At 44.4% G+C, this 21,611-nt stretch overlaps 1 protein-coding gene and 1 long non-coding RNA gene across 2 annotated transcripts; one reads left to right on the top strand and one right to left on the bottom strand.

The window, feature by feature from the left end:
• Window positions 1–956: 956 nt before the first annotated feature.
• On the bottom strand, window positions 957–20,374 carry LOC144497001 (uncharacterized). The gene is made up of 3 exons (XR_013498496.1): window positions 19,835–20,374; window positions 15,984–16,091; window positions 957–4,420 (listed from the first exon to the last, which is right to left on the bottom strand). It is a non-coding gene; the product is annotated as an uncharacterized LOC144497001 (long non-coding RNA).
• Window positions 4,363–11,846, top strand: LOC144497000 (uncharacterized). The gene is made up of 2 exons (XM_078217675.1): window positions 4,363–4,439; window positions 7,683–11,846. Exon 2 carries the CDS (start codon window positions 8,075–8,077, stop codon window positions 9,104–9,106), a length of 1,032 nt encoding a protein of 343 aa, XP_078073801.1. The 5' UTR covers window positions 4,363–4,439; window positions 7,683–8,074; the 3' UTR covers window positions 9,107–11,846.
• Window positions 20,375–21,611: the final 1,237 nt, after the last annotated feature.

Here is a 21,611-nt window from a genome sequence, read left to right as displayed (position 1 = left end):
CCTCTTCACCCTGTTTGGTTTCCCTAGCTATATCCATGGCGACCGGGGATTTTCCTTTTTATGAGTGATGAGCTGCGACAGTACCTGCTCTCAAGGCATAGCCTCGAGTAGGACCACCAGCTACAACCCCAGGGGGAACGGACAGGTAGAGAGGGAGAACACGACAGTCTGGAAGGCCGTTTTACTAGCTCTGAGGTCTAAAGGTCTTCCAGTCACCCGCTGGCAAAAGGTCCTCCCTGATGCACTACACTCGATTAGATCACTCCTTTGCACAGCTACCAATGCTACCCCTCACGAAAGGATGTTTGTTTTCCCCAGGAGGTCCTCCTCGGGGACCTCACTACCGTCGTGGCTGACGTCCCCAGGCCCTGTCCTGCTCTGGAAACACGTGAGGACCCATAAGTCGGACCCCCTGTTCGAAAGGGTCCAGCTCCTCCACGCCAACCCCCAATACGCCTATGTGGCGTACCCCAACGGACGGGAGGACACGGTCTCCATTCGAGACCTGGCACCTGCAGGTGCCCCAGGGACCACGAAGACCCCAAACCCCCGTATACAGCATGCCTGATCCCCAGGAGCCGCCACCACGCACCCGACAATCGGAAGGGACTACAGACGACTCGAGCGAGTACGGCCTGGCGCCTAAACTAACACCGCGGCCACCGAAACCGACACCACAACCGGCACTACGGCGGTCGCAGTGGCAGATCAAGCCCCCAGAGAGACTGAATTTGTAAATTTGTAATTCTGTAAGTATCGTTCCACCCACGTCACCCCCGCCGGACTCATTTTTAAAAGCAGGGGGTGAAGGTGGTAAACCACTGTTAAGCTTATTGCCTGTGTGTGTGTGTGTGTGTGTGACATGCCCCTGCCGGCCCTGCCTGAGACTCCTCCCCCCCCCGGTCCAGGTATAAAGGTGACTGCTCCCAACCCCCCCTGCCTCAGTCGCCGGACCAGTTCATCAGCATGGGTGTGCTCCAAGTCTTTTGCGAATAAAAGCCTATTTGTTCTTGCATACAAACTAGTCTTTGCTTGATAGTGCATCAATACTAATACATGTGACAATAGTAAAATAATAAATCAAATTCATTCAATGTTTGCTATAAGCTGACAATTGTGTTTGTCTGCTGTGTTACCAATCTTCTGATTTATAACCCACAATAAATTCATGTGTTTATCTTGACTTAAACTACCTGATTTATCAGTATGGTGTATTCCTATTCACTTAATACTCAAGAGCCTACAGTAAGAGTGCTATACACAATATGTTGGTCAATGTGCCTTACGAGCCTGGTTGAGTTCTTTGAAAATGTGACCAAACACATTGACGAAGGAAGAGCGGTGGATGTGGTCTATATGGACTTCAGCAAGGCGTTCGATAAGGTCCCCCATGCAAGACTTCTTGAGAAAGTGAGAGGGCATGGGATCCAAGGGGCTGTTGCCTTGTGGATCCAGAACTGGCTTGCCTGCAGAAGGCAGAGAGTGGCTGTGGAGGGGTCTTTCTCTGCATGGAGGTCAGTGACCAGTGGAGTGCCCCAGGGATCTGTTCTGGGACCCTTGCTGTTTGTCATTTTCATAAATGACCTGGATGAGGAAGTGGAGGGATGGGTTGGTAAGTTTGCTGACCACACCAAGGTAGGTGGTGTTGTGGATAGTTTGGAGGGATGTCAGAAGTTGCAGCGAGACATAGATAGAATGCAAGACTGGGCGGAGAAGTGGCAGATGGACTTCAACCCGGATAAGTGTGTAGTGATCCATTTTGGCAGATCCAATGGGATGAAGCAGCAGTATAATATGAAGGGTACCATTCTTAGCAGTGTAGAGGATCAGAAGGACCTTGGGGTCCGGGTCCATAGGACTCTTAAATCGGCCTCGCAGGTGGAGGATGCGGTCAAGAAGGCGTACGGCGTACTAGCCTTCATTAATCGAGGGATTGAGTTTAGGAGTCGGGAGATAATGCTGCAGCTTTATAGGACCCTGGTTAGACCTCACTTGGAGTACTGCGCGCAGTTCTGGTCACCTCATTACAGGAAAGATGTTGAAGCCATTGAAAGGGTGCAGAGGAGATTTACAAGGATGTTGCCTGGATTGGGGGGCATGCCTTATGAGGATAGGTTGAGGGAGCTTGGTCTCTTCTCCCTGGAGAGACGAAGGATGAGAGGTGACCTGATAGAGGTTTACAAGATGTTGAGAGGTCTGGATAGGGTAGACTCTCAGAGGCTATTTCCAAGGGCTGAAATGGTTGCTACGAGAGGACACAGGTTTAAGGTGCTGGGGGGTAGGTACAGAGGAGATGTCAGGGGTAAGTTTTTCACTCAGAGGGTGGTGGGTGAGTGGAATCGGCTGACGTCGGTGGTGGTGGAGGCAAACTCGTTGGGGTCTTTTAAGAGACTTCTGGATGAGTACATGGGATTTAATGGGATTGAGGGCTATAGATAGGCCTAGAGGTAGGGATATGATCAGCGCAACTTGTGGGCCGAAGGGCCTGTTTGTGCTGTGGCTTTCTATGTTCTATGTCACTGTGGGCTGGTATGCTTTCTCCATCGATGGGTTTACCAGTTCACAGAAAGTTCCTTCTGAAGTGTAGTCACTGTTGTAATGTCGGAAATGTAACAGCCAATTCATGAGAAGCAAGATCCCACGGACAGCAAGGCGATGACTGCCAGATAATCTGTTTTGGGACACTGATTCATAGAAATCATAGAAACCCTACAGTGCAGAAGGAGGCCATTCGGCCCATCGAGTCTGAACCGACCACAATCCCACCCAGGCCCCACCCCCACATATTTACCCGCTAATCCCACTAACCCACGCATCACAGTACTCTAAGTGGCAATTTTAACCTGGCCAATCAACCTAACCCGCACATCTTTGGACTGTGGGAGAAAACCGGAGCACCCGGAGGAAACCCACGCAGACACGAGGAGAATGTGCAAACTCCACACAGACAGTGACCCGAGCCGGGAATCGAACCCGGGACCCTGGAGCTGTGAAGCAGCAGTGCTAACCACTGTGCTATCGTGCCGCCCTTGATTGTAAGATCAACATTGACCACACACCCTCATGCTCTTCTACGTTGTAGTCATGGGATCTTTTACATTCTTTAAATTCACCCAAAAGAGATGGTACCTCTGACAGCTGACAAGAACTTAGAAATTGAATCTTATGCAACAGAAATATTATAAAGGATTAAGTTCAAAGCTGTATGTGGAATGCCTTTCTCCCTGTAAACTGGCAGCCTGAAAGTTTGAATTGGTTTAAAGTGTTAACTAGTAAGAGCTGCAGGTTCAGTGATGTCTTTGTGTTTGGGTGCCTGAAGCTGAGAAAGGTGGTGAAGTCCCTGGTGTCAGCTGGAATGGACTCCTTAAGGGATTGTCTTCAATCAGTACTGCTGATTAACCATTGTGCTTTCAGTCACTCATGGAAGCTCCCTTGCTTAGGGACAGTTCTAACAGTCTGTGATGAATAAAACTCCAGGACTATCCCACTTCCCAGGAAAACTGAGAGGTTTTTGAACTTGTTCTCAAATCCCTCCATGGCCTCTCCCCTCCCTATCTCTGTAATCTCTTCCAACCCTCAGTGCTGTACTTGAGTTAAGATTTTTTTGTGCTCAAGCCTTGGACTGGGACTTGAACCTCAGGCATTCACTGAGGAAGAGGTATTATTTATTGACTCCCATCACGGAGGCAGCTCACATAGAGAAATTAGTGCGACGGCGAAGAACAATTTTAGTTACACCTGGACTGGGGAAATCCGAGAGATCTAGGTGAGATGAATGGACTGGGACATCCTGGATTAAGAACCTGATGAAGTGAATGTTGTAACTTTAAAATGAGAATTGAGGGGAGGTGAACCTCCACAGGAGGTGCCACCCCCAGCAAGCCAGGGCTGTTAGATGACAACTCGTGGGTATCTACTCACACAATGAGCCCCACTTCCCAGGTTACTGAGTCACTTTCTAAGTACAAGGTCAATATCCTCTCTCCTTTCCTCGTGTTCTGCTCACTCATGTCCCTATCTCCTGTGCATGAGTGATCCCACCACTGCATATCATCGCGGAGTTGGATCCTTTAGTCGTCCGCTTCTGATCAGTTGTCAAACACATCGGGGACTACGGATCCACACTGATGTTGTCAGCTTGAAAGCCTCCAAGGATGAAGAAACCTATTCCCACACGAAAAATTGAAGTAACAGCTGCAATAAGTGAGGTTTCATTCAGATGGGACAATGAAAGTTTAAATCTCCACCTGATCTGCTGCTCAAAGTCGCCTCCGTTTCACCGGTCAGCTTCCCAAGCTTCAAAAACTCATGTTACTCCAGAAATATTTGGATTGGCTGTGAGAGACGTCAATCCGAGAGCTCACCCGCTCTGCCAATCTTTTCACTTCCTCGTTCACAGCTGGTTTACTTCCTGTAGGGACTGAAAACCAAGTGAGATGGTGAGTGAAGGAGCAGAATTTATAATAATTACATTGCATAATATCCACACTAATGTTCAGGCAGTCTGACTATCCTGTGGGGAATCAGGTGTGGAAATGCCCCTGATGCTGTGTGAGAAGATCCAGCTGAGAGACCTGTTTATTCTGTGCTTTGTGCTGAGCTGTTTGATTGGAGCTGTGTGTTGGATATTGAGTGTGTTTATTGGAAGCACTTCACTTCTGATTTACAGGCTGAGTTTAATTAATAAGGGCAGCACGGTGGCACAGTGGTTAGCACTACTGCCTCACAGCGCCAGGGAGCTGGGTTTAATTCTGGCCTTGTGTGACTGTGTGGAGTTTGCACGTTCTCCCCGTGTGGGTTTCTTCCAGGTGATCCCACAGTCCAAAACGTGTGGGTTAGGTCGATTGGCTATGCTAAAATTGCCCCCTAGTGTCACTGAGATTAACTAGGGAAATACATGGGGTTATGGGGATAAGGCTTGGGTGGGATTGTTGATGGTGCAGGCTTGATGGGCTGAACGGCCTCCTTCTGCACTGTAGGGATTCTATGATGTATCATTACTAAATATGAGAAGGTAGGGTGTGATAATCAGAGTGTCTGAGGCTTGTCACTGATTTCCTACTGTTGTGTGTTGGGAGCTGGTTATTGTCCTGGTGTGTTGGGATCTGGATATTTCATGTCTTTTCAAATCCTTTGAAGATCTCCCTTCACTCTTGCTCTGTGACTTGCTCAGAAAGATGAAACAGAGGTTTGCCTTTATAGAGCCTTTCATAACCACCAGATGTCCCAAAGCTCTTTACAGCCAATGGAATACTATGATGGTCCTTGTTCTAATTGTGGCAGCCAATGTGCACACAGTAAACTCCCACACATAGCAGTATGATAATGACCAGATAATTTGTTGCTGATTTGTGGTATTGTTACGCACCCTGTGGAGACTGATACCCTTTTAAAGCATGTGATTAATGACCAATTTAGATGAGATTTTAAATTTAAGACTTTTATTACATCGAAACAACTAAAATCAAAATCTACTAAACAATAACTAGTCGGTAATTGACACACTAAACTGCAGAACAGATACCCCCTTTAACCCTTTACACGATGAACAGCCCATGCCCCAATTCAAATTTATGTTCTGCTCGCTGCATTTTTACGGAACCTTTTATGCTCAATTTTAACATGTTAGGTCTCCCAGTTTGACTGAGTTGTAACTTGAGTGACTGTCAAAAGACACTTCTCTCACTTCTGAACAAAATACCAGAAGTGAGGTCTATCCAGCTATAGCACAGTGGTTAGCACTGCTGCCTCACAGTGCTAGGGACCTGGGTTCGATTCCCAGTTTGGGTCACTGTCTGCGCAGAGTCTGCACATTCTCCCCGTGTCTGTGTGGGATTCCTCCAGGTGCTCTGGTTTCCACCCACAGTCTGAAAGACGTGCTGGTTTGGTGCAATTGCCCTGCTAAATTGCCCCTCCGTGTACCCGAATAGGCGCTGGAGTGTGGCAACTAGGAGATTTTCGGAGTAACTTCATTGCAGTGTTAATGTAAACCTACTTGTGACACAAATAAATAAACTTTAAAAACCTTGCCACACTCAGACAAATGTTCTTCTGTATTCCTTAGATTGCCACTTGTGTTTCTACGGTCAAAGACCATGATCCCTTCTGCGTTCTGCCTGGCAACCCACAGAAACGACACCCTCTTGTCTCGGCTGACCACACTGTCTGCAGTACTTGGTGTCTCTTTGAGATCTCTCTCTCTCCTTTCTCTTTTTGTTCCAAAGCTCAGATGCAAAACCTGTGCCTTTGTTTTCAATTGGGAAACTTTGCATCTTGCTCAACAAATCCGAACCTGTTCCTGTGGTAACAATCCACTCCAGCCTGTTGCCATGAAGGGTTATCCATTTTCCTACAAACTTACCTTTCCAGGATATTGTTTTACCTTAAATTACAAAGATGGTTTAAAATGTAGTAATCTTCCCTACCTCTCATCCAAAAGCTCTGGGTTCAAGACCCAGTTCAGGACTTGATGGTCAAGGAAGATTCATTGACAATGTGGCCAAATTCTTCCAACAGACACTGGATTTCAATTCATAATCTCTGGATTTGACTTTTGTTGACAAAAGGGACATGCCTTTGAAGCTTTTCGTGTTGCACTCATCAGGACAGTTCACAAGAATAGCAATAGCAAAAAAAAATAATTAATATTGTATGAGAAGAGAAGTGGACTCTTACTTGTATGGAGAAGAAAGGAAAGAACAGTTAATTGCCAAGTTTTTGTTTGAATTCAAACGAGGCTGCTGAAGTCAGATTGGTCAAGGCATTGCCATGGGGCTGGCTGTCCCCCAAGCTTTGTTCACTTTAAAAAAAGGTACAATGCATGGGCATATTCTTGTCTGCAAAGGATAGGATTTGTTGGAATATTTGTGGCTTCTAGCAAACTGTTCTGATGAGTGTAAGATGAAAAGTTTCGATAGAATCTTTAGTTTTTCAGCAATATTCAAATTCTGTACTGCCAAAGGACTAATCTCTAGATTGTTAACCCAGCAATAGCAATTCAGCTGTCAAAGCTGGAGACGCATTTGTTGAAATATCTTTTAATGCATTATTTAAAGATTTCACCTGTTCACTGCAGCCTTTCCCAAAAGAGCATTTTTCCCTGTGCTGTGTCTGATAGACTGCACATCTCAAATTCAGCTGAGTGAGTGCAATGTCTAATTTCCCAGGATAAACCAGAACCCTTCAACCAGCCACACTGAAGCAATATTTTCCTTGGCTTCTAGAACTTCCTGCAAGTGTTCTTTTTCCAAATAATTTTAGAAAACAAAAGGAGAAATTTCAAAATCTCCATTGAATTATCATTTGTCCTGATTTTTAAAAAAATATTAAATACATACTCAGAGTAAAACTGGTCTTTGCCAACATGACCCAAGCTCATTGTGAATTGATAATCCGTTTTACACTCGCTCGACTATCTTTTCCATTGTCCTCATGGTGCCTAGGAAGATAAGGCACTAGGTGGAGGATAGAAAGTCACGGCATTATCTGCTCTTGGTCAGTATCCACTGTTTCTTCTGGAAACAGAGGGTGAGTGACAGTCAAGTGAGAAAAAGAAAGGACTTGTATCTGATTCCCCATACAGGGGAATAGCAGACTGGAACAGTCTAACTGAAGAGTCAGCCCCTTCAGCAAAGGAAGAGAGGGAGTTGGATGAAATCATGTTTCCTTTTCCTGTTTTACAGAAGGATTGCACCAGATACAACACCAGAGAATACAGAAAGGATAGACACTGCAGATAGATCCTGACCATCATCCAAGGAGCAACTGCACAACTGTGGAAAGACTTCCAGTCCCTTCACAGCATTGCTCAACACCGAGAGTGAAACCATCATCTAGAAATTGGTTGGGTCAAGGGAGCTTTAGCTATCATCAGATCCGAAACTGGTCAGTGGTGTGGAGCTTTTCACTAGAACCAACATTTCCAAAGCTTCAGCTGTGGGTGATCAGTCAGGGTGAAGCTGCGAATAAGTGTGATTGGGCTTCAGGTACGGTGAGAGCTTCAATCATTCTTTGAGCCTCTCGAACAACTGACTTGCAAGTTCAATCTGTTGTACAATAACACAAGGAAAGACACATGGAAGACAAACAATTCAAGCAAGAGGTGTGTGATCAAGCATCCACACAGTCATCAACATTTGTGAATCAACAAAGAATCCACATTGGGGCGAAGGTGGTAATGTGTGAGGTTTGTGAGAAAACTTTCCCCCGTACCTGTGATCTCCTGAAGCACCAGAGGATCCACACAGGTGAGAAACCATACAAATGTGAAGTGTGCGACCAAGCATTCACATTGTCATCAACGCTAGTAAATCACAGACGTACTCACACTGGGGAGAAGCCGTTCAAGTGTGAGGTGTGTAATGAGGGCTTTGCACAGTCATCAACCCTCTTGTATCACAAGCGCATTCACACAGGAGAGAAACCATTCACCTGCGAAGTGTGCAACAAATCATTTTCCCACTCTTCTTCCTTCCGAAAACACCAACGCATTCACACAGGGGAGAGGCCGTTCAAGTGTGAGGTGTGTGACAAAGCCTTCACAAGTTCAACGTCCTTCCTGATGCATCAGAGGAATCACACAGCGGAGAAACCCTTCAGGTGTGAGGTTTGTGAGATGGCCTTCGCCCAGTCCTCCGATCTCCTAAGGCACCAGAGAACCCACACAGGTGAGAAACCATTCAAGTGTGAGATGTGTGACCGAGCCTTCACACGGTCATCGACGCTTGTGAGGCATCGACGCACTCACACTGGGGAGAAGCCGTTCATGTGTGAGGTTTGTGAGATGGCTTTCACCCAATCATCTGAACTCCTGATGCACCAGAGGATCCACACAGGGCAGAAGCCCTTCAAATGTGAGGTGTGTGACCAAGCTTTCACACGGTCAGCGACACTGGTGAATCACCGACGCATTCATACAGGAGAGAAACCATTCAAATGTGAGGTGTGTGACCAAGCTTTTGCCCGGTCCTCGACACTTGTGAATCACCGACGCATTCACACTGGGGAGAAGCCATTCATTTGTGAGTTGTGTAATGAGAGCTTTGCACAACCAATGGCCCTGCTGAATCACCAACGCATTCACACAGGAGAAAACATTCACTTGTGAGTTGTGACAAATCATTCTTCAAGTCAGCAACCCTCCATTCACACATATACAGTCACACCAGAGAGGCGCTATTCAATTGTTAAGTGAGTAACAAAGCCTTCACAAAGTTTTGTACCTCCTGATCCATAATTTACACACTTGTGAGTAACTGTTCAACATGAGGTTTGTGATAAGCTTTTATAATATCTTCAACCCCCTTGCACTGCCAAAGGCTTCAAACAAGGGAGTAACTCTTCTAGCGCAATATTTGTGATATAGCTTCCACCTTCACCTCCAATCTCCTGAAGCACTAACATTCACACTGATGAGAAACTATTCAGGTGTGAGGTGCATCACAAGACTTTCAAACAGTTAGCATTTCTCCTGGTCTATCAACATATTCATACAGGGACGAATCCCTATTAGTGTGAACTTTGCAATTAAGCGTTAATGTGGTTTTTCGACCTTTTGGAATATCATTGAACCCACACTGGAAAACCCTTGCTCTGTGACACCTGTTAGGGGTATTTCTCCCCCCTGTACCATTGTCTCCATACGGAATTGGAGCCAGGTCACCCACTTCCATTGCATTGAGTGGTGTCTGTATTGTTTAATCTTCAGTTCTAGCACAAGGGAGCTGTTGTTCCAAAGCAGTGTCCGCTTGGACCTCTCCCACCATCAGTCCAATCGGTTTAAGAAAATCAATTAAACATTTTGCTGAACATCACCAAAAGAAGAAGTATGCCCAATGTGTCCCAAAACTCATTGGGAACACATCTCGGAGTTTGGGCATTCCTGTGTAGGAACTGAAAACCAGGAGGGAGCACAATGAATGAAGAAGAACAGTTTATACAGTTTATGTCCCATAATATCCACACTAATGTTCAGGACTGAATAACCAGTGAGTGAAGAAGCAGATTTTGTGCCAGTTTTTTTTTCATTTTGTATTCATTCTGGGGGTGTGCGCGCTGCTGGCCATGTTAGTTTTTATTGCCTATCCCTGATTGCAATTGAGAAGGTAGTGGCGAGTTGCCACCTTAATTAGTGCAATCCCCTTGGTTTAAATACACCAGAGGACTTCCAGGATTTTGACCCAGTGACAGTGAAACAACGGCAATGTATTTTCAAGTCAAGATAGTGAGTGACTTGACAGCAAGTTGCAGGTGGTGGTATTTCCTATGCATCTACTGCCCTTGTCTTTCCAGATAGTAGTTTATGGGTTTGGAAGGCGCTGTCCATGAAGCCTTGCTGCAGCGCATCTTGAAGATGACGCACACTGCCACTGTGCATTGGTGGTGGAGGGCATGGATGGTGTGCCAGGCAAGCACACTGCTTTATCCTAGATGGTGCTCCCGAGTGTTGTTGCAGCTGCACTCCAGGCAAGTGGAGAGTGTTCCATCACACTCCTGACTTTTGCCTTGTGGACAGGCTTTTGGGAGCCAGAAGGTGAGTTACTTTATGCTAAATTCCTAGCCTCTGATCTGCCACCATATTTAAATTATGATCTAATTCAGTTTCTGGTCAATGGCAATCCCCAGGCTGTTGATAGTGGGTTATTCAGTGATGGTAATGCCGTTGAAGGTCCAGGGAAGCTGACTGAATTCTCTCTTGCTGCAGATGAGCATTACCAGCTACTTGTGTGGCCCAAATGCTACTTGTCACTTAATAGCCCAAGCCTTGCTGAATATGGGCACTCGCTGCTTTATTATCTGAGGACGGTTGTATTCCATAACATCTGCACTAAGTTCAAAACTGAATATCCAATGAATGAAGGAGCAGAGTTAATACACATTGTATTCCATAAAGTTTATCCGGAAATCAGAATTTAGGTAGGTAGAACATTAGAACCAGGATCTCAAATGTAATAATCTCTGGATGACCCCCAGTGGCACATGCAAGTAAGTGCAGAAATAGAATAAAGCTTAAGATTTCCTGGGACACTGGGACTGGCTTTGGGGAAAGTGGCATCTGTACAAGCCAGATGCTGCACCTGAACAGAACTGGGACTGATTCCTTTTAGAACATAGAACATAGAACATTACAGCGCAGAACAGGCCCTTCGGCCCACGATGTTGCACCGACCAGTTACAAAAAAAAAACCTAAACCAATTTCTTTTCGTCCATGAATCTATCTACGGCTCTCTTAAACGCCCCCAAACTATGCGCATTTACAACTGATGCTGGTAGGGCATTCCAATCCCTCACCACTCTCTGGGTAAAGAACCTACCCCTGACATCGGTCCTATAACTACCCCCCCTCAATTTAAAGCCATGCCCCCTCGTGCTGGATTTCTCCATCAGAGGAAAAAGGCTATCACTATCCACCCTATCTAAACCTCTAATCATCTTATATGTTTCAATAAGATCCCCTCTTAGCCGCCGCCTTTCCAGCGAAAACAATCCCAAGTCCCTCAGCCTCTCCTCATAGGATCTCCCCTCCATACCAGGCAACATCCTGGTAAACCTCCTCTGCACCCTCTCCAAAGCCTCCACATCCTTCCTGTAATGTGGGGACCAGAACTGCACACAGTACTCCAAGTGCGGCCGCACCAGAGTTGTGTACAGTTGCAACATAACGCTACGACTCCTAAATTCAATCCCCCTACCAATAAACGCCAAGACACCATATGCCTTCTTAACAACCTTATCTACTTGATTCCCAACTTTCAGGGATCTATGTACACATACACCTAGATCCCTCTGCTCCTCCACACTATTCAAAGTCCTCCCGTTAGCCCTATACTCAACACATCTGTTATTCCTACCAAAGTGAATCACCTCACACTTCTCCGCATTAAACTCCATCCGCCACCTCTCGGCCCAACATTGCAACCTGTCTAAGTCTTCCTGCAAACTACGACACCCTTCCTCACTGTCTACCACACCACCGACTTTGGTGTCATCAGCAAATTTGCTAATCCACCCAACTATACCCTCATCCAGGTCATTAATAAATATTACAAACAGCAGTGGCCCCAAAACAGATCCCTGAGGTACACCACTTGTAACCGCACTCCATGATGAATATTTACTATCAACCACCACCCTCTGTTTCCTATCCGCTAGCCAATTCCTGATCCAATTTCCTAGATCACCCCCAATCCCATACATCTGCATTTTCTGCAGAAGCCTACCATGGTGAACCTTATCAAACGCCTTACTAAAATCCATATATACCACGTCCACTGCCTTGCCCCCATCCACCTCCTTGGTCACTTTCTCAAAAAACTCAATAAGGTTTGTAAGGCACGACCTACCTGCCACAAAACCATGCTGACTATCACCTATCAATTCATTACTCTCCAAATAACTATAAATCCTATCCCTTATAATTTTTTCCAACATCTTGCCGACAACAGAAGTGAGACTCACCGGTCTATAATTCCCGGGGAAGTCTCTGTTCCCCTTCTTAAACAATGGGACAACATTCGCTAACCTCCAATCTTCTGGTACTATACCGGAGGCCAACGACGACCTGAAGATCAGAGCCAGAGGCTCTGCAATCACTTCTCTTGCCTCCCAGAGAATCCTTGGATAAATCCCATTTTGGATGTTCATTTTGGAACATTTTGGTAGTGATGCTGGGTGGGCTTTAAACTAACATGGCATTGGTGTAAAACCAAGAGAGAATATTACAGAGGAATACCATGGTGCATAAAATACTGGGATAGACAGAAAGCACTGGTACAGAAAATAGGAAGTTAAAATGTGGAGCCAGAGTAAGGCAGAAAGTAATGAAGTCTAAATCAAGGTTACAGGGCATTTATGTGAATGCACGGAGTATAGTAAATATGACAAGGGAGTTACAGGTGCATTGCCATGTGGAAATATGATGTGATGATAGTAGAGACCTGGCTCAAGGAAGGGCAGGACTTTGTGTTATATATATTTTGGGTGTAAGGTGTTCAGAAAAGATAAAGGCAGAAAATGAGGAGAGGTGACAGTGTCTTGGCTTGAGTAGGAGGGGTGACAGTACTTTGGCTCGAGGTAAGGAATAGAAAGGATGCAATTACATTGCTCAGTGTAGTCTATATAGATCACCAACTAGTGAGAAAAATGTAGAGGAACAAATTTGCAGAGAGATGCAAACATTATAGTATAGTTATAATGGGAGGCTTTAATTACCCAAATGGACTGGGACAGTGGTAATGTAAAGGGCAGAGAGGGGCAAGTCTCTAGATTGTGTTCAGCAAAGTTTCCTACAGCAGTATGTCCAGTCCAACACACTGTTAGGCATAGTTATTGGAAATGAGGTGGGCCATGTTGATCAACTGTCAATTGGGAGGCATTTAAGAGAATGATCATTGTATCGTAAGGTTTAGGATGATGGTAGAAATGGACAATCTGCAATCTAGAGTAAGAATAATAAACTGGGATAGAGATTACTTCAGTGGGGCAAGAATAGAGCTGGTCTGAATGGACTTGAACAAAAGCTTGACAGGAAAAACTAGCTGACAATGGACTACCTTCAAAGCAGAAATGTTACAGCACATTAGAGGTATATTCCCTCAAAAGGCATAGGTAGGGCAAATAAATCCAGAGTTCCCTGGATTGAAAAGGAGATAGAAATTGAGATAAAGGAGAAAAAGTGTGCTTATGGCAGGTGTCAGGTTAAAAATACAATTGAGAATCAAGAGAAATACGGAGCGTTCAGAGGGAAGGTAAAAAAGCACATTGGAGAAGTGAAGAGGGAATATGAGAAAAGACTGGAAGCCAACATAAAGGGGGAACCCCAAAGTTTTCCGTAGGCATATAGGGCAGCATGGTGGCACAGTGGTTAGCACTGCTGCTTCACAGCATCAGGGACCCGGGTTTTATTCCCACCTTGGGTGACTGTGGAGTTTACATGTTCTCCCTGTGTCTGCGTGGGTTTCTTCTGGGTGCTCTGTTTATGCCCATGGTCCAAAGATGTGCAGGTTAGGTGCATTCGCTATGCTAAGTTATTCCTTAGTGTCCCAAGATGCATCTGTTAAGGGAATTAGTGGGGTAAATACGTGGGGTTACGGGGATGGCCTGGGTAGGATGTTCTGTTGGAAAGTTGTGCAGACTCAATGGGACAAATGGTCTCTTTCTACATTGTAGCGATTCTATTCTGTTAGTATAAATAGTGAAAAGGTGGTAAAGGGAGTAAGGCAAATTAGGGACCTAAAGGGTGGCTGGGGGCATGGCTGAAGCATTAAATGAATACTTTGCACATGTATGTCCCAAAAAATCCTGCTATCCAAGCCATGATGACAGAGAAGAAAGCTCTGTCACTACAGGAGGATGTGTTGCATAGGCTGTAGGTACTTAAAAGTTGAAAAGGCACAGGGACCAGATGAGATGCATCCAAGAAACTTTCAATCTTCCCTCGACTCAAGGAAAGTCTTGAGTGGACTGGAGATTTTCAGACATTACACTCTTGTGTGAAAAAGGTGAAAAGAATAAGCCAGCAATTACAGACCAGTCAATTTACCTTCAGTGGTGGGAAACTTCTAGAAACAATTATTTGGGGTAGAATTAGTAGTCACGTGGAAGAATATGAGTTGATTAGGAACAGCGAGCATGGAGTTCTAAAGGGGCAATTCATGTTTAACTTCCTGCAGTTTAATTGGTGAGGGTAATGCTGTTGATGTGGTGTACATGTACTTTCAAAAGGCATTCGATACAGTACCACACAGATTTGTGGGAAAAAATATATAATTCATCAAATAAAAGGACAGTAGCAATGTGGATACAAAATTGGCTGAAAATAGGAAAGCGAGAATAATAGTCAATGGTTATTTTTTGGGCTGGAAGAAGGTTTGAGGTGGAGTTCCCCAGGGTTATTATTGGGTCCCTTGATTTTCCTGATGTATATTAATGATCTAGATTTGTGTGTGCAGGGGATAATTTCGAAGCTTGTGGATGATGCAAAGCTGAGAAGTATTGTTAACTTTGAAAAGGACAGTGTAGAACTTCAAAAGCACAGAAACAAGTTGGTGGAGTGGGCAGATAAAGTTCAATTCTGAGAAATGTGAGGTAATGCATTTTGGTAGGAAGAACATGGAGAGACAATACAAAATAAGGGGTAAAATTCTTAAAGGCGTGCAGGAGCAGAGGGACCTGGATGTATATATGTATAGATCATTGAAGATAGCAGGATAGGTGGAGACAGCAAGTAATAAAGCTTATAGTACTCTGGGCTTTAGTAATTGGGCCAGAGGGTACAAGAGCAGGAAGATTACACTGAACTTATACAAGGCACTAGTTAGACATCAGCTGGAGTATTGTGTACACTTCTGAGTGCCACACTGTAGAAAGGATGCAAAGACATTGGAGAGCGTGCAAGCAAGGTTTACAAGATGGTTCCAGGGATCAGAAACTTCAGTTATGAGGATGGATTGGACAGGTTGGGACTGTTCTTGCAGAGAATGCTAAGAGCAGATTTTATATAGATGTTCCCAATCATGAGGGGGTGGACAGAGTACATGGGGAGAAACTATTGCCGCTCGTAAAAGGATTGAGAGGAAATAGATTTAAGGTGATTTGCTAAAGAAACAAATGTGATGTGAGAAAAAACCTTTTCACACAGCCAGTGGTTCAGGTCTGGAATGCACTACCTGGAAATGTGGTGGATTCAATAAGGTATTCGCTGATTTTTAAAATAGAAACAGTGTACAAGGGTAGAGGGGAAAGGTAGGAGAATGTCATAATGCTCATTTGTATATTTGGTGCAGAGAGATGTGCCAAATGATGGCCTCCTGCACCGTAATGACTCTAGAATACAGTTTGTAGCTCACAATATCCACATTAATGTGGACTGAGTAGAAATGAGTGACACAAGATTTTTTACAACTTCAAATCACAACACCTTACTGATTAGGCCATTGTGCTGACAGAGAAGCAAAGAAAAAGAAGCAGTCAGGATCTCACTAACCTGTGGAATGTCTTACTCCATGTAGGCAAAAATCTGGAATTGCGAATTAGCCTGATCAGTCACATGAAGGCCCATGGCGGACACTCATGACTCTGAGTAGGTGTGAACCTTGGAAGTCAAAGAGATGTGAATTTTAGGAGGGTGTGAAATGAGGAGAGAGATTATGATGTAGAGAGGTTTAAGGAGGGAATTCATGAGCATAGAGCTAAGAAGGTCAATGGTTAAGTGAAGGAAGTGGAACAGATGCACTAAAAGTACTAAAATGTACAGTGTTGGAGGGACATAGAGATCATAAAGAGAAACTAAATTAGAGATGATAGAGGGTGAGATGAAGGATCTATTTGCACATAAGCATGAGAATTTAAATTGGAGGCACGGGGTGGGGCTGGCAGGTAATCAGTGCAGATCAGTGAACAAAGAGCTGATAGGTGTGTGAGTTGGGATAGAGATCACCAATTTATAACTGACCTAATGTTTATGGAGGGTCGATGATGAGAAACTGAACAACAGAGCATTGGAATGGTCTCGTCTGCTCTAGAAGCATCAGCAATATGAATGAAGATTTGAACAGCAGGTGGCCTAATGTGGGGGTCGGAGGAGTGGGGCAGCTGTTGCAAATGGGTGATGTTATAGAGGGGGAAGTAGGTGATCTTTGTGATGGCGAGGCTCAGCTGGAGGTTGAAGAGGACAACACTGACCAACTGTTACTGATGAGTGGGGACGGCAATTGGCAGGAATTGAAAGATTGTATGAACTGAGCAGTCCTGCCAGGAATATAAACTGGTCCTTAGACCAATGTGTCCACTGGATCTCTAACAATCTGTGGCTTTCTAAGATGGAAATGAGCTCCTACCTAATTTCTGACCATCCGAATTTAGAACCAGAATAAAGCACAAGGACTCTAAATGAACTTCTATCTGTCAAATTGAGAGAATTTCCCCTGATATGAGTGTGAATCTGTTTTCTGTCAGTAAATTGAGCCAGCTCTCGGGAGTGAGTATGGGGTAGAATCGGATCCTGTTTTAGTTGGTGATGTGAGTTATAGACAGATCCTCTTCAGGTGATGGGTATTTGACTAATACCATGGGTAATGTTTGTACTCTCCTGTCTGGGAGGACCACTATCCTATGGTGAGCGAGTGGGGGTGAGTCTTTACAGACCTGAGTTCCCTCAGCCCATCATACCTCAATGTAATAACAGTGTTGATATGTTCACCGTACACTGTTATATATTCACTTTGCACTCTTCCAAGATTTATTTCATGTTCTGGGAAAGATCTTGAGTCATTTGAAATGCTTTATTATTTTAGTTCATCCAAAGTTTGTTGTAAGCTGAATATTGTGTTGTTGTTTGTCTGCTGTTTTATCAATCTTCTGTATAGATTTATAACCCACAATAAATTCATGTGTTTAGCTTAACTCAAACTACCTGATTTGTCAGCATGGTGTGTTCCTATTCACTGGAACATTTAGGAACCTACAGTAAGAGTCCTGTACCTGGCGGCATGGTAGCACAGTGGTTAGCACTGCTGCCTCACAGTACCAGGGACCGGGGTTTGATTCCCGACTTGGGTCACTGTATGTGTGGAGTCTGCACGTTCTCCCTATGTCTACGTGGGTTTCCTCCGGGTGCTCTGGTTTCCTCCCACAGTCTGAAAGACATGCTGGTTAGGTGCATTGACCCAAACAGGCTCTGGAGTATGGTGACTAGGGGAATTTCACAGTAACTTCATTACAGTGTTAATGTAAGCCTTACTTGTGACTAATAAATAAACTTTATATTGGTCAATGTCACTGTGGGCTGGAGAGTTTTCTCCATCAATGAGTTTATAATTTCCAATTTATAGGAAGTATAATGTTTCCCTAAGAATTACATTTATAATTCAACTTTCACAAACACAACATATCCAAACATCATTTACAAACAATAAAGCACTTCCTGAAGTGTAGTCACTGCTGTAACATTGGAAATGTGGCAGCCAATTCATGAACATCAAGGTGACCTGTTTTTGTGACAGTGAATGTGAGATCCATATTGGCCAAGATATAAAGAAAACCTCTTTGATCTTGTACATTGTAGTCATGTGATCTTTTACAATCTTTACATTCACTCCAGAGAGATGGTACCTCTGACAATGCTAATAAACATTTGAGAGCAGATTTCCACTCCATCTGGCGAAGGAGCAGCGCTCCAAAAGCTAATGGCATTTGCTACCAAATAAACCTGTTGGACTTTAACCTGGTGTTGTTAAAACTCTTACTATGCTAATAAACCACAGCTGATAACTTAGAGACTGAATTAAGTTTCAAGACTGTGTACAGAATGCTTTAAACTTGCAGCCTGAAAGTTTGATTTAAAGTGGTAACTAGTTGGAGCTACAGTTGTCAGTTGTGTCTGGGTTCCTGAAACTGTGAAAGGTGAAATCCTTGGTGTCAGCTGGAATGGACACCTAAAGGGATTGTCTTCAATCAGTACTGCTGATTAACCATTCTGCTTTCATTCACTCATGAAAGTTCTATTGTTTATGCACAGTTCTAACAGCACGTCAAGGGTAAAATTCAAGTAATAAAACTCTCTTCCCAGGAAAACTAAACTTTGAGCTCGTTCTCAAAACTCTCCATAGCCTCTCCCCTCCCTATCTCTGTAGATGTTGATAATGCATTGATCATGAAAGGTGGCACAGTGGTTAGCACTGCTGCTTCACAGCGCCAGGTTCAATTCCGGCCTCGGGCCACTGTCTGTGTGGAGTTTGCACATTCTTTGTGTCTATGTGGGTTTCCTCCGGGTGCTCTGGGTCCCTCCCACAGTCCAAAGATGTGTGGGTTAGGTTGATTGGCTATGCTAAGTTGACCCTAGTGTCAGGGGGATTAGCAATGTGGGGTTACGGAAATGGAGCCTGGGTGGGATTGTGGTCGGTGCAGACTTGATGGGCCGAATCCCCTCCTTTTGCACTGTAGGGATTCTATGAAGTTAATCAGATTGTAATGCATCATCCTGAAATAAATATGGTTCAATTGCTCAAACACACTTTAAAAAATGTTTGCCGAAGTAAAACTCCTTGAGAAACATTCAAAAACCACAAATACACAGATTGTGATTGAGTTTATACAAGTTTGTGTTGATTTTATCAGCATAATCCATCTGAAATTGAGCATATCAGGAATTTTAGATTTTAAAGTTACATTAAGAATAAATTGAACATTCACCATCTTTAACACTGGTTTACTAAACATCACTCAGGAAGCTGGTACTAACCACAGAAATGACCACGACCTCAGATGGGAATAAATGAGAATGGTGAATTTTTGCTGATTGTGCCACTTTGTGGCAGCTCTTCAAATTAGGGTTTCTGGGCATTCAGGCACCAACACTCAGTCACAGTCATGACTCCAGTCGACATGCTGTGACCAGCAATTATTTCAGAAAACTTACAGACCCACAGATAATAGTTTATTTCAGTTGTGTCACAGAAACAGGAGAAATAGTTATAAATAGTTACAAGTAGTCATAACTTTTATTCGCTCGATATTGGCTGGAGTTTCTTTTTTTTTCATTTATGGATAATGTTTAAATGTTGCACTCTTTATCCCTCATCTTCATAATGTTGGGGAGAAGAGAGAGATGTGGAGGCAAAATAAGAGGATCAGAGGAGGAGAGTGGGAGATAGGCAAACAAAAGTAGAATAATAGGAAGCGGAAGGAGTGGAGGAGGAGGAGGAAAGAGGAGCAATAGGAGGAGAGTAAAATGACTTCATAAAATTGAATACAACATTCAGAACAGCAGCAGAGGTCACTGGAGTTTTATGGAATAACTGCCTCCCCAAGGTATTGGGAATGATTGATAACACTCACATGGCATTGAAGGTCACCCGAGGAGACTCACACAACTCCCTGAACAGAAACCAATTCCCCTCCTTCATGTCTGTAATGACTGTCTGAGAATACTCCATGTGAATATCACTCGCACTGGATTAACCCACAATGCTTTAATCGTCAGGAACTCGGACATCTCACCCATATTTGGGGAAGGTGAGTGACCTGATGGTCAGCTGATTAGGCGCAAAGTCCATTCCTTCCTTCTGTGGCTGATGCAATCATTCCTGGCACAAAACACTGAGGAGAGTTATTTATTGACGGCCATGTCTCTGAGGCAGCTCACAGAAAGAAAGTAGTAGGGGGGATATTGAAGAACTCTTTTAGGTACTGGCCACTCCCAGACTAATACGTCTTGGGGGAGGTGACTGGACTGGAACGTCATGTGCGATGCAAATTGACAGGAACATCCCAGTAAAAGCAACTGGGTCGGGACATTCCGTGAAAGGCGAATGGATCTGAATGCCCTTTGATGGGCGAATGGACCGGGACGCCCGGGTAGAGATGAATCGACTGCGTCATCCCAAGTGAGAAATCTGATAACGGGAATGTTGTTACTCTGAAATTGGAACTGAGGGAGTTGAATCTCTACAGGAGGTGACCCCTGTACAGGGCAAGTCTGTCAGATATCAAATAATGGAGCATATACTCATACAATCCCCATCTCACATCCCGAGTTACTGAGTCACTCTCCAAACACATAGCCCCTTTCCCTTCCACCTGTTATGCTCACTCCTGTGTCTCTCCTGTGCCTGTTCTGATTCCACCTCTGCACGTTATCGATGCTGTGGGTTTTCCTCATCGGATCCGCTGTCAAACACATCCCAGGCTATACATCCCACACTGGTGTTCTCATATTGAAAGCCTCTTAGGATGAACAGTGTTATTCCACACTAGAAATCTGTCAAACATTTACCAGGGGAACTGAGACAGCAGCTGCAATAAGTGAGGTTTTATTCAGATGGGGCAATGACAAGTTTAAATCCCCACCTGATCTGCTGCTCAAAGTCGCCTCCGTTTCACCGGTCAGTTTCCCAAGCTTCAGGAAACTCATGTTACTCCAGAAATATTTGGATTGGCTGTGAGAGACGTCAATCAGAGAGCCCACCCACTCTGCCCATTCTCTCCTCTTCCTCTTTCACAGCTGCTTCATTTCCTGTAGGTTGAAAACCAAGTGAGGAGATGGTGAGTGAAGGAGCAGAATTTATAATAATTACATTGCATAATCTCCACACTAATGTTCAGGCAGTCTGACTATCCTGTGGGGAATCAGGTGTGGAAATGCCCCTTATGCTGTGTGAGAAGATCCAGCTGAGAGACCTGTTTACTCGGTGCTTTGTGCTGAGCTGTTTGATTGGAGCTGTGTGTTGGATATTGAGTGTGTTTATTGGAAGCATTTCCCTTCTGATTTACAGGCTGAGTTTTGTTGATTGGTCATTGCTGAATATGAGAAGATGAGGTGTATACTTTACTTCAGTATTCACTATGGAAAAGGATCTTGGTGGTTGTAGTGCAGACTTGCAGCGGACTGAAAAGCTTGAACATGTAGATATTAAGAAAGAGGATGTGTTGGAGCTTTTGAAAAGCATCAAGTTAGATAAGTCGCTGGGACCGGATGAGATGTACCCCATATTTCTGGAGTAACATGAGTTTCCTGAAGCTTGGGAAACTGACCGGTGGAACGGAGGCGACTTTGAGCAGCAGATCAGGTGGGAATTTAAACTTGTGTAATTACCTGGGAGATGCAGAGTATCTG

This window comes from Mustelus asterias, chromosome 8 (genome assembly GCF_964213995.1).
Source record: "Mustelus asterias chromosome 8, sMusAst1.hap1.1, whole genome shotgun sequence".
NCBI lineage: Eukaryota > Metazoa > Chordata > Chondrichthyes > Carcharhiniformes > Triakidae > Mustelus > Mustelus asterias.
This window is presented reverse-complemented; position numbering and strand designations above follow the sequence as displayed.

Excerpts from the sequence above, each read along its gene's own strand:
- LOC144497000 (XM_078217675.1), top strand. The coding sequence starts at position 8,075 with ATGGAAGACAAACAATTCAAGCAAGAGGTGTGTGATCAAGCATCCACA.